General features: G+C 40.1%; 1 protein-coding gene across 1 annotated transcript in view; it reads left to right on the forward strand.

The window, feature by feature from the left end:
* The window catches only part of LOC135495386 (ataxin-1-like), a 221254-nt gene that overhangs the window by 170554 nt on the left and 36704 nt on the right, over window positions 1-13996 (forward strand). Inside the window, exon 4 of the mRNA XM_064783937.1 lies at window positions 6726-8299. Within this exon, the coding sequence (XP_064640007.1) occupies window positions 6761-8299 (1539 nt within the window). The 5' untranslated portion in view covers window positions 6726-6760. The remainder of the gene's footprint in view (window positions 1-6725; window positions 8300-13996) is intronic.

The following is a 13996-nucleotide window of genomic DNA, read 5'->3' on the forward strand; positions in this document are numbered from 1 at the left end:
CAGTGCAATCATCAGAAGAGCCAGGCAATTCTAGTATTCAAGTATTTCATTCTGTAATACTTACCTCAAAATTTACTAAATAAAGAAAACCGCATGTGGCAGTTGGCTAAAAAAATCAAGTCTATCTGTTTAAAGTTTTTACTTGCTATCATTATTATCAACATTTCAATGGTGGCATTCTGCTAAGGTTTGTTAAGAGTTTCACTTGACTTAGGTGTACACTAGTAAAATATTAGCAACATTTTACCAACATTTTACCAACATTTTACCAACATTTTACCAACATTTTACCAACATTTTTACAACAATTTTGCAACAAGCCCTTCAAGGCCCTGTGTTCACTAGCAACAAAATTGCAACAAATTAGCAACATTTTTACAACATGTTGGTAAATTGTTGCAAACTTTTTAGTGGGAACAAAGGGAAATAGGTATTTTGGAGGGAAAATGGATGATTCCAAGGAGAGAAGATGTGTTTTGAGTGCTTCTGCAGCAATTTTAGCTGTCATTGTTGAGAGACGGAAGAGGCGGCGAAATAACCAAAGAGAATATGGACCAGGCCCTGGATCAAAATGAGGGTGGATGATGGGGCATACCACTGCCTGTTAAGGCCGCGTATCCATAGGGTATGCCCTTGTGTAGTGTGGCGTTATGGCGTAACAGCCTTGTGACCTGGCACTATGCCCTGCGTCTCCATTGGATATTCCTTTTTGGTCATGTAGGCCTTTGTAGTCCTCATTTCGCAGCGGTCAATCGCGTTTATCCGCACGCTGTCATTATTTCAGAAGACAATTTCTTATGAATATTGAAAATGAAAATACAAGTAACTTGTATTTTCACTTGCAACATCAAATTGACATGTACATGTATATAAAACTTGACTTTTAAGCAACAAATTACAGGTTCGTGCTTGTTATGATAATCATCAGTTTCGGGGTCCCAGAGTAGATCCCGTTGATGAACCTCTTGAATTAATTTCGCCTCAGACATTGCTTCCGTGTTGTTCACTCGCAAAAGAATGGACATGTTCAATCCCAATATGGGCCTATATTCCCAATCCACAGTGCATATATGCCCGCAATGTGACACGGCATAACCTATGGGAACGATCAATAACACCAACGAAGGTTCATTGTCCGTGTGGCGCGCCAGGCGGTAAAAAGGGAATGTTGTGCAGGGCACGGAACAGCCTATGGATACGCAGCCTAAAGGAGTTGCGGCTGACTGACAAGCCGTCATACAAAAACTTCTAGAAAAGGTTTCATCACCCTACGAAGCAAGACACTCACTTGAGAGTTGCTATACCTGCTTCTTGTTCAAGTCACGTGAACTCCGGTAGATCACATGACGCAAATCCTATTTCTGATTGGCTGAAGAGTTTGCAACATTTTTACAACATGCAACAAAGAATTGCATTGCATTTAATTTGCAACAATTTTACAACATGTTGTAAGACGCGTTTTGCTCTGTACACACTACGCAACATTTTTGCAACATTTGTTGCAACTGGAAATGTAAAAATGTTGCTAATATTTTACTAGTGTACACAGGCCTTTAGGCAATAATAGAGTTGGGTAGAGCATTTGGTTAATGTTACCCTTTTAGTTAGGGAAACTGGTGCCTTCTGCATTAGGTGGACCCCACTTACTCATCTGTCAGACCGGCCTCACACGTCGGCAGTAGAGTTTAAGGTCCAGTCTGCGAGATTTACCCATTTCTACCCAGCCAAAAGCGGGTGATTGGGCTAGTCTCTCCATGTGATTCAATTCGCATGGATTCTTGTGCCCCGGTGCTGAAAGGATCCCTTCACAAGGGCAGACTACATCCGGTGGCACTGAAGTATGGAAGAAAGACAGAAGACGACCAATTTGCGAAAAGGATCATCATCATCATCATGGTAACAGCTGAGGATGAATCATGTTGCTGTGTGTAGAATTGATGGTCCAATATAGGTTAGGTTATCTGTTTGCGCACACATTGCAAGGGTGGAGCTTGCTTGAAGTAGATTGCGCCAGTCTACCGTAATTCACTGTTACACATCCAGAAGCTAATATCCTTAGGCTTTGAGTCCTTAGTTTAGTAGAGTTTGACGAGTTATGTAATATATACGAACAACGCAGCAACAACTCAGCTGAGCGCCAGGCCCTTGGGCCTCTTGTTTTCAAAATTACTGCTAAAGATTTTGTGGGCAATTTATTTCTTCTGTTTATCAGTTTCAGAAAAAAACATTGGAAAAACTTTTCCGAATGCCCTATATCAAGGTTAAGAAGGCAAAAAATGAATGCTGCTAATTAAGAAAAAAGTAATTGTGCCGCCCGGCTATGGATGTTCTTTAACATCTTATCCGCCCTTGGCCGTGATTATAAAGACATGAGGTTGTACCAAGACTAATTTCATTATATCTTTTCATAATCAGATTTGAAGAAATTGATTACTGGGGGGCTTCTGTGAGGCACCTTCCCTGTACGAGTTCAGTGGGATTGCACCCGGGTGTCGACTATTTTAAACTTTTGCCCAGAATATGTCTGGTTATGCAATTATACGTCAGCATTTTTTCTTGCCTGGAGGGTTTTCCGTCGCAAAAAGATGCTAATACTTCTGCGGTTTTATGACCTTGAAAGGTGTGAAAGTTAATTTGCGTCAATTATCAAATATTCTGTGGTGTTTGATGAGGGATGGCATTTATTTTTTCATCTAATAAAAAGTGTTTTTGGTTAAAACTGTCGCAAGTTTTTCTCTTGCAGAATTGAAAAAGTGTGACGCATTTTGGAAAAACCATCATTACTCGATTTTGTAGACTTGGGGTGGTATACCGTACGTCACTTCAGTCTTGGTAAATCTTACCACTCGTGCTCAAACGTCAGCCATCTTGTCTCCAAGATCGACTCCCATAATCCCTTTTGACAGCCGCCCATGATTGGTTGAGCCGAAGTTGATCGACATTTTCATTACTCCCTCAGTGGAACCTAAGTACATTTCGTTCGTACTATCGTAATTACATCAATCGGCTTTGGCCATTATTTCGACTAATGCAATGCGTTATATTGGCTTCGTCCGAGAAATAATAGTTTGAATGTCGTTTATATTTAAATGTTTTTGGATGACTCAATACCTGTGCTGGATAGGTGGAGAGTGTTCTAGTATACTCTATATTCACTAACCTAAGACCAGTTGATTTATCTACTACAAAATTGAAACAAAGCTGGAATGTGATGTGTTGACTTTCAGAGAAACTTATAGTGACTCAAATCCATTTTCTTTCTGAACTCAACGTATTCAATGGCACCAAGGACTGTGTGCGTGAATGTAGCTTATTTTGAATATTTAGATCAGTGCTTTCAAAATTTTAGATACCTCTAACCATTTAATCGATATAATGTATGGTAAAAACTACAAATTCTTTTCCAAGTTTGACTTTTGCGCACTTGTTTTTCAAATTTTATGATCCACCTCTGTTTGACATCTTATAAAACATGAAGGTGGCAGCTTATATCCGTTTCACAAATTGATCGTTAGAAAAAAACATGAATGAGAAACAACTCCATTTCTTTTTCATTGAGAAAGAAAATGTATCAAATCTAAATTTTAAGATGATATTTTCAAAGCTATTCAAACTGATGTTTTCAAAGCTTTTGAAAAAATTTTCTATCATGAACATGATGAATGAGAAGATGTATGAAAATAACAAGAAAGTGAATGAAAATTTTTTTAAAGACATTGATAAAAAAATCTGATTGTTGTTGTGTCTTTCTTTATGTTGCAAACGACACAGTGATTTTAATGCTAATTGCTCTGATTGGATAAAATAACATCTCCGAGTTTTGCTGATCTTATTAAAGTCAAATCAGTCCTTTCAACATATCTCAAGGCTCGTAAAATAACCTTGAAAAACGTCTTAAGAGTACAGCCTCTTGAATCAATACAAAAATTTCTCTGCGTCCGTTTCGGTTTAAGTTGGGAGAAAGGCTTGTTGTTCTTTGCACAGTAGTGTGTGTCGATTGCACTGCCGAATTGGGTCTTTTCGAATTGAAATCTCGTCTAATCCACGAATCACTTCAATTAGATTTTGTTACGGAGTTGTCCTTGACCAGATCGTCTCCGAGAAAACGAAGCATAAATTGGATAAAAATTCACGTGTACGAAAAACCCTGCTGGGAGGCTATACGCCGCGATGTGACGAGAATTTTTTAGTAGATACACAAAAGTCAGATTGAGAAATGGCCGCCAGACAAACGTGAAAAAAATAATCGTCAGTGGGAGAGATTTCGTCGTATATGCCTTGTAATTTTGATGGTCATTAATTCTGATTACGATACTGAGGTTGTTGTGTCATTTTCAAAAAGTACGTGGATTGGATTTCTTGGGGGTTTCGTGATACTTATGATACGGATGTAGTTTTTTAATAACAGGGCTTTGTAAAAAAAGGTATTTTCAAATTTGGCTTGAGGGTCATGCGGTACTTTTTCAAAGGATTTTGTTGAATTGAATAGTCCATTCCTGATGTGAAAGATTTCAACTTGGAAAACTTATCTGGTGATGTTGTCAGTGCTGCTCTCTTTGACCCATGTATAGAACAACAAAGCTATTCAGTAAAATCTATGATGTTCTGTGCAAACTACACCCACAATGCACTTTCGGGAGTAAAGCGGGCCAAATCGACCGACAAAGAAAGTGATGAGGCTGATGGCGTATTCTGTCTTGACCTTTCAAGGTTTTGACATGTTATCAATACATTAAAAGGGATCATAAGGCCATGGGGTTCAGGATGGGCATTTCTATTGCAGTCAAGTTGTCATTCTCGGCATCATGGAAAATCACAAATACTTCCGACGAACTTTCGGAAATTCCCGAAAGTTTCCAGGATGAAGGTAAAGATGACGTCAAATGTTGGCCTACGTGTCCTTTGTGAAGTCCCATTGTCTGTCGATTAGATATATCATGTCTGCCCGTCCCATTACATTGTCTAATTTCATGGTTTGTACCTCAGTTGGGAGTCGTTTGTTTTTAGAAAATTGATATGGACAAATATACTCCTATTGGATATAATACGTTTAATCAGAATTAATCAGAATTATGTCCATTTATACGTATGAATCCTAATTTGTTATGGGTTTGTCTGATAATGGAGATGATATTAGGTATTTTATGAGGTTTTTACGACTGTGTCATATTAAACTGAGAACTAATTAAATTGAACCGGCTTCCGAATGAATGTTTATGGATACAACCTTGAGTCTTGATGAACTGAAAATATTAGGCTGTGTGGCTTGATGAGAGGTACGGTATACCGAGAAATATTAGCATTTATTAGAGTTGGTGATTTTGTGGAACTGCATCATTAGTTTTAATTAAGCGTGTTGAGATCACTGCAACGGTAAATTTGGTTTTTGACAGTATTTTATTTTTGCGAATTTTGCTTGTTGCGAAAAAACGTTGAATCAAAACGTACGTGAAAATATCCCGGTCAAAAGTAGATGTGGTACTGTTGTGTTCATAAATAAGCTTAAGTGCCCTGGAAAACTTGACGATTGAGCATATCAAACTCGATGCATTCATACACACATACACCTCAGTCACTATGTACCTTGTTTCCCGCAGGCTTGCCACTTCTATAGTACATTTTGTTCTCATACCAGGCATCAATATAGGAGTGACAGCGTCTAATTTACGGTGATGTCAACTTTACTCTAAAATCTAGTTTATTCGTAATTGGATTTCTTTTCACCTTGGATTGGAGGATGACATTGGAAATTGTTTGATTGTCTTACCATTTGGCAAATCCCACAATGGAGAGAATGTTTTAACCCCTTACTGACATTTGATTCAGTGGCCTGTCAGTGTCATTGATGTGGCCTACTGATTAAGGTGCCAAACACAAACCAAGGGTTGTACAGCCTCTTATCAGTGGTGTTTATAATACACTGGTCAAATATACATTCCTTAGTAAGGCTAAATCATTTGGATCTTCCTCTGAACATACTCATTACCCCCATTACACTCATGGCTCTGAAATGCATCTCAGAGCATCAAATTTCCAGGTGATGGTCGCCCCCTCCTCGTTCAAATTGGGCTTGTTCAGTTGGTCCGTTTTACTCCTTATACCACACCAAATTCCATCTGGTCAGTTTCTTTCCGAAGACTCTGCCAGAGCACCTCTCCAGAGATCTATGATAGTGACGGTCCTTTTAAAGCACTTTGGGACAGTCCCTGTTCATTGAAAGCGCTATATAAAAAGCACTTTAGGACAGACTCATTTCAATGAAAAGCACTTTATAAAAACCACTATTATTGTAATAACTTAAAAATCGCTATATTATCCCCCCCCCCCCCTCCACCCAGAGTTGGACCACCAGGCTGCGAGACACAATGGTATGCATCAAGGTGTTGAAACCTTAAAATACATCATGGAGTGCTCAGGAGGTGTCACTCAAATACATCCCGATTTCACACCAGTTATTTCTATCTTCTTCAAGTTGTAAGACGTGTTGGGTGACATGTCAGGTTTTAGATGCACAACCAGATTTTGTTGTATGTCAGGTTTTCTCCACGCTTCTTGGTTATCTTGATTACAAACTATCTTTTATTGATGATTTAAAGTTGGATATAACAGTTGGCTTATGCCATATTTGGCTTTTCAGGTTTAATTTCCTTTTTCAAATTGTTCTCAAAGGACTTGTGTTGAGTTAACTTTTGGGCCTAATTCCGTTTCTCTTTTTTATCTTGCAGGGCCAGACAGCCAGACATTGCTATGTTCCGAGTCTATGCTCTCATCGACGCCCCCCTCTGACGTGTCACACTCCGACCAAGAGACTCACTGGAAAACGGTCGATAACAAACTAAACACGAAGTACACTCAAGATTCTGGGGGAGGGAGCGGAGCCCTACTAGCGCCAAGTGACAGACACTTCAGTTCGGACCAACAGAGAAACCCCGATGATTACCCCGTCGGGAACGGCCACGGACATTCTGGTGCTGGAACGGAAAAGCACATGAAAACAAATGGGATAGATAGAAATAAAATGACTGGAAGTTCGACGACAACAAGTGAAAATCTAACATGGTTATCCGAATCGATAGTTAGTCAGTCCCCATCGCAGCGCAGCAGTAGTCTGAGCACGCTCAGTAGTGGGCACGAGTCAACCTCGATGCTATCAAGTAGCGGACCCAGTTTATTTCGCACGCCAGCCGTCACCGACCCGTCGTCTCGGTTGTTTTCGCCCGGGCATATCAATCCTGTTTACACGACGTCAACAGCATCGACTCTGTCACCTTATTCTCCAACAATGCACACACAGTCCTCACACCTCGCAACGATATCGCCATATGGTGCTGCGTTTTATCCACAATATAGCCCGGGTTATTCACCAAGTTCTCTCCTCTCCAGTCATTACCCTCACATTGAGTCGTACTCGGCGGTCCTCGCGAGTATGGGGAGCCATGTGCAACACGCTCAATCTCATCTACCTCGTACGTCATTTCTACCTGGACATATACCTCAGTACCTTAGTTCTCACGGGTCCTCGTTGACGCCGACAAATTCGCCAGGTCCCAGTATGCACCGCCCGATGACCTCGACCTCTATAAACGCCAGCCGACCTTTAACACCGAGTCATGTGGAACATCTCAGGAGAGACTCAAAATCCCCTAAATCGGAACTGAAATCGGAAGGTCATGACCCGAGGTCACGACAGGGCAGGAATATATCTCCATCCACGCGGGGTCATCCGTTGTCACCCTCACAAGCTCAGGTCTTATATATGAAATCAGGGCAATATTTGAAAAAACCGTTAGAAGTTGGCGAACTTGTTAAAGATCCTTTAGGGTATAAAGTCCCTAGTGGTAAGGAAGGTAGCTTAAAGCATAGAATATTAACGCGGCCCCCTGACATTCATATAGAAGGGTCCGCATTAGGCGAGGGAAAACATGGAACTCATCAGGGAATAAAATCTGAAGAGCCGTCTCCTAAGAGACACAAGGGCAGTATAGGGCACCCGCCACCCCTGCATTCACTTTCAGGGGGGTCGGGGCACGGACAACTCCACCTCCCTCCCCCACCCCCGTTACAACCCAGCTACCCAAATACGCCGCACTATCCACCACATTTTATGCGGGGTTCGATCATACAACTTGCAAACGGAGAACTGAAACGTGTTGAGGACTTACGGACGGACGATTTTGTTCATAGTGCTGATATTAGTGGTGATCTCAAAATAGATTCTAGCACCGTCGTACGAATAGAGGAAATTCACGACAGAAATACGGTCCTTCTGAGTTTTTCAGTTGGAGAACATCGAGTTCAGGTAGGTTTTTACCCTTTTTAACCATTGTTTTGGCAGGTGGCCATCTTGAAAATCATATTTTGCCATTTTACTTTTATCAAAAACCTTATGGTTATTACTGTCAATATAAGATTGAACGACTTGGCTATACTACAGTATCAAAACTAGCCAGGGGTCTCTTTCATTAATGATTCATCATGACAAATTTAACTACCCATAATGCTCCACAGAAACGGCCACAAGGAATTGTTTTAGATGTCCGTAAGCCACAGAGAGGGTTCTCTTCTTCGTTATCTATTTCTACTGTGGTTACACACTGGTTACGGAATTACGATGATCATGGGGTAATCAGGTTCATTCATAGTATGGTTCTGTAGGACAGCCTGGGGAGACTGGGCTCTGGGAGCATTGTGTTTAGCTGTCCCAAAATCTTCTCCAAGATGACAACTAGACATGTAATAATAACAATGATAATGATATAAACTGTGTGATGCAGCTACGGTATTCAGATAACATGCCGCAGCCACAATTAGTCCTTTTCATTTGTCCCCGGCCACCTGACCTTATCAAGAGCACGTTGCCCCAGGCAATGGACACGTAAAATGAATTTACACTGTTAACACCTACGGTGCCGGAGGTGTTTTTGAAGGGTGCGTTTTGCACCTAAATTACTACATTATTCACCAGAAATGCTGTAGCGAGGTCAGAAATCAGTGTAGCCGGGAGGCATTCAAAACGAGGCGAACAAGTCCACTTCTTGCGTGCATACAGTATAGGGAATGCCCCACTACGCCATCATTCACGAGTTGCAGTAGTTCTTGTGCCGATTGAGTGCCGACCTCATAACGGATGAATGTTCTCTCCCCTCAAACCACATCCTTAGGGCCAAATCTGTAAAAATTCTCATCCCTTCATCCCTTCCTCGATCACAATCAAGTAAACTACTTGGTCGCATATGTGCTGATGGGCCAAAGAGCACTGTCTCCTCAAGTTGTAGCAATTCTCTTACCCATGGCCAATTGAGAGTGCCAACTTCATGGATGACCTTTCCTTCAAATGAAATCCTCTGGGCCAAATCTGTATCAATTTTCAACCCTTCAGCCCTCCTCTTCAGTGATACGCAGCCGCATGTGTGCTGGGTCCCAAACGGTCGTTAACCATTGATACGTTTCGAGATTGCCCCGCGCCCCAGCAGCGGACCGCGCCAGACTTTAATTGAATCCGCGATGCATAGTACTTGGCCAGCTGAGCTAAATGAATCAATTGGCAACAGGGGACGGAATCTCTATTGAAAGAATCGTTTAGGGCCGATAGCTTCTCATTGTTGGATCCATTTGATTGTCTCGTTTTCATTTACTACGAGATGAAATGGACATTTGAGAAGACACCATTGAAATCGCTGCCGTAGTCGTCAGAGTGCTGCCATAGAATTTCGATACTTCGTATTTTTGTTGGACAATGCTGGCGCGATTCTCCGGGGGATGTATTGATAGATATGAAACATCGGATGCTGGAATGATCACTCGATGTATCATTGTCGTCTTTAGTCACCCTCGTCCGTTATAGTTGCAATTGAATTGTCTCTTTGAATGGGCAAAGTCTTTTGAGACTTGGCGTTGAGACGGATGATCATTCTGGGTTCTGTTGAAATCTTTGTTCGATACATTGCCATTGGTAACTTTAAGTTGGATGGTCAGTTTGAGTTGATGAAAAGCAATTGTGAACGAGAGGATATTTTGAATCTTGTGAAAAAAATCTAGCAGAGCTTTGGGGACATTTAGACCTGTTGAGTTAAAAATTGTTGCCATTCTCGTATATTTACAGATCCAAATCGGCAACTCTGATTGCATGATTAATTACATTTTGGAAATTTTTTACATAAATGGAGGCAATACAGTTGTCTAATTAATCAAATGATACATCTTTTTACTCTGTGAGTTTGGTCAGTTTTGATATCGTTCAATCATTAGATAAGACCATTCAAAATTAAGACGTTTTTAAAAAAATTCATTCTTTGAACGACTGATAATGATAGACGACCATACTTTGACAAAGGTCTACACTTTGAAAATGTGGCTAAAAAGTTTTGGAACTAGCATCCAATTAATTAGTGGATTTTATGTTGAAAAACGCTTTTAATGATGAACTATCTCTTTGGGGTTATTCTTGTGGGATTAAGTTGCAATTAATCATTGATTGTGACTTGTATCAAGAGTGAAATTGAAACAGGCCCAACACAGTAAAAGAGGATCAGTGAGGTGACTTTCTGTACAGGTCAGGTCCCAAAGCATGACAATAAATCCCCCCTTTATGCGAATGAGAGTCAGGGAGCAATAAGCTGGATCCGTACAATTATTTTTGTTTTCCAAAACACAGCGTATTTACTTGACAATAGCTTGATAAACAATTGTTTTCCATCTTCAGAAGCAGTGCGTATCGTTGCATCGTTTAGTTCAGATGCTGCATGTACCATACTTGTTCAGCCCTAGCCTATGTGTATGTCTACTTACTCCAGCAAAACACAACGCCTTTACCTGATAATAGCTTGATAAACTTGTTAGCTATCATCACAAGTTGCTGGCAAAAAATGTCATCAGTTATCCATTAAATGCTAATAAGCCTAAATGATCACCATTGCAAAGATGCCACAAGCCTTTGTGGAAATAATAAAATTACTTCCCGGTTATATTTACCCGACTACGCCCTTAGCCATCGTTTAGCTTCTTTGCTTCCAAGGAAAGAGGATCAGAGGTGGATTAAGGAGTCATCCGAGAGAGAGAGAGAGTGGCCCTGGTGTTTATTGCGGTCAATTTGTGAAAACTCATGAAGAAATAGGGTGTCTGGTTGAGCAGCTCCACCTGGATCGACCATTTGTCGTGAGGATCGGCAAGAGAACTCATGTGACGGAGATGAAATCTGCTACAATTTGTTAAACAAGGATTTTCTGGACATTTCTTCTGCATCAATGTACTGTGGTCAGTGTCAACTTGAGTTGAAGTTGAGTTAATTCGATTGTGTTGAAACAAATTAGTTATGCCATGTGCTTCATGTACAGCGAATGCACTGATGTATTTTCAACTTGAACTGGAGAATACTTTTAATTGCTTTATTCAACAAAGTGCCTATCAAAGTGAACTCAGACAAAAACGAGCCTTCTATTGACCAACTACAAACAAGAAAGGTTTTTGAAGTGAGAGTCGATTGAAAAGAAAAAAGCTTTGTTTTTCTCAAATTATTCCAATTCTCATCCACGTGAATTGGCTGATTTTGAGAATACAAAAGACACACAAGTGTCACGATGTAATTCAATGAAAAAATCAATGCTTTCTTTGGCAGTTTTTCCGTTGTGTTTACCTTTGGTAAAGTGAGCAAAAAGTTTTAAGAATTTGGAATCTAATCCGGAAAAAATTAAGCAAATCAAGTGTGATTTCCGCTTGGGTATTTCTGAAAATACGTCTTGTCGGCGGAAAAATTACCAGTCACATGTTGCATTCGATTTTGCTTAATGAAATAAAATCCCCTTGTTTGGCGATTTCATCAAATGTATTGTTGCAAGAATATTCTTGGCAATAGAGCGCCTCATTTAAGACTTCCGACCGATTTCAACCTTGGTAGAAAGTTCTATTATTTGTAGAAAACGTGCGTGTACGGATATCCGAATCCGAATCTTCGACAACGAAAGTTTAAAATCCTAAAACCAATGAAGTAGCAAATGGAATTTAACTGTTCTTTCCTTACGAAACTTAATCTGTTTATTTCGTATGAAATTGAATAGACTTAGCATCAGTTGCTGATGAAGAGTGTGCACGGCCAGACGAGGTATAAATTTGATTTTACCGTCTGATGGAAGTGGCGCTTCGACGATCGCCGCTGATTGCCACCGCACTATGATGTTGGTCTTTAAATGATGTGATTGGTATAAACGTCTTTATCGAGATAATTTCTCAATCTCCAGGTAATTTGAGGAAAAGACATGAAAGTTAGATCACAGGAAGTCAGCCAAGAAGAAATTTCATCATGCTTTGCTTCAAGGTCGTGACGACAATTGACGACGGATGAGGAGTATGTTGACATTTTTAGGTTAACCCTTTGAAAGATATGTTTTGAATATGCCTCAAAGAAAAATTCCTGATTTGCCAACTGGCCACATGACTGGCTACCTGTACACATTGGTGTAAATTGACAAAATTTTCATGCCTTTGTTACATGAAATTCCTTAAAGTGTTGTCCAAAGTACATCAAAATCATACAGTCATGCTTGCTGTTTCAACAAGTTGAGGTTGGAAAGACTTGCACCAATTCCAAGGGCAAGTTCAAGGTGGGCAGATCTGCCTCCAACGCAAGTACAGAAACTAAAAAACAAGCCGACGCAAGTCAAACAGTCTTATTTGATTGGCTCATTCCCACGCCCAATCATCAGCCAGACTATTACATAAGTTGATCGTACTGGGGCAGACGGGATCAATTAATTGAAGGACCTCATCCCCAGTGTGGTCTTTTGCTGATTAGTGTGATCGAGCTGGTAGGTTTCCAACAAGACAGTCAGTCAAATATGGGTTAGTTGGCAACAGGTTTTAAGGCCAATGCTGTTCGTTTTATATTTGAAATTTGTAATCGAAGTGGAATTCTCATGAAATGGACTGCAGGGGTCAACTCCCACAACAGGTTGTACTTAACTCTTCACAAATTACTTCCAATGTACCCGAGACAAAGGTTCCATCGACTATTATAGCCGCTCTTGGCAAGCGCCCCCAGGAGTCGGAATCAATATACTACTTGAAGTATCCAATCCCTCGTCCATTGATGCTGCGTATTATTCAATCGGATCATCTTAAAGCATCGTGTGACTCTTCTGATCTTCATAGACCCCACAGGATATAGCCTAGCAATGGCATTTCCTCCCACACAGTGACTATCGAAACTTAGCATTGCTGATTGTGAGAACATTTTTTCGACCGGTAGTTTTCCTAATATATTGGAGAAGTCGTGAAATGAGGCGTTGCCAGTGATACATGTATCCAAAAAAAAAGATAAAAAGTTTAACTGTAAGATAATACAGAAGAATGGTTTTAACCAAAACGCGTTTTTAAAAATATTGCTACCAGCATAAAGCAAGACAGTCTGGCAACGATACCTGATATTTTTCCAGCCGGGTCACAATTTCTTAGCAGATATTTTTTTTATCGGAGTTGTAAAGGCATTGTCAGAGAACAAATATATGTAAGATACCAAAAAAATACCGGGGTACAGTATTTTCGGAACAATAATGTAGTAGTTTTTAAAGTTGTAACTACATGTATGTGATAACGATGAAAGAGAAAAAATTATAACATTTTGCAGATAATTGCAAACATCATAACCACGGAAAAGAAAATCTGATTAAAATCACTGTTACTGGTTTTTTTTAGATTGTTTAATTACAAGTACTGTACACAAAAGTTTCAATTTCACAAAACGCCAAATAAACTGGCCGCAGATATTAGCGAGTTTACAGTATTTCGAGCAGTTTTGCCGATGTTTTGTGTAATACAGTATCTTACTCCGAAAATAACAGTTTCGTCTCAAATTTCTATCCACGTGGGCACGAGAAAATAATCAATCGCTGAACGCCACTTTTTAGCCCAGTCATAATCGTACCAGTGACTCAAAGATTGATCCATTTGAATATACATGTATGTAAGTACTATAATTGAGGACGTTTCAAAGTTTGAACATCAA

The sequence above is a fragment of the Lineus longissimus genome, chromosome 11 (genome assembly GCF_910592395.1).
Source record: "Lineus longissimus chromosome 11, tnLinLong1.2, whole genome shotgun sequence".
Classification (NCBI taxonomy): Eukaryota; Metazoa; Nemertea; class Pilidiophora; order Heteronemertea; family Lineidae; genus Lineus; species Lineus longissimus.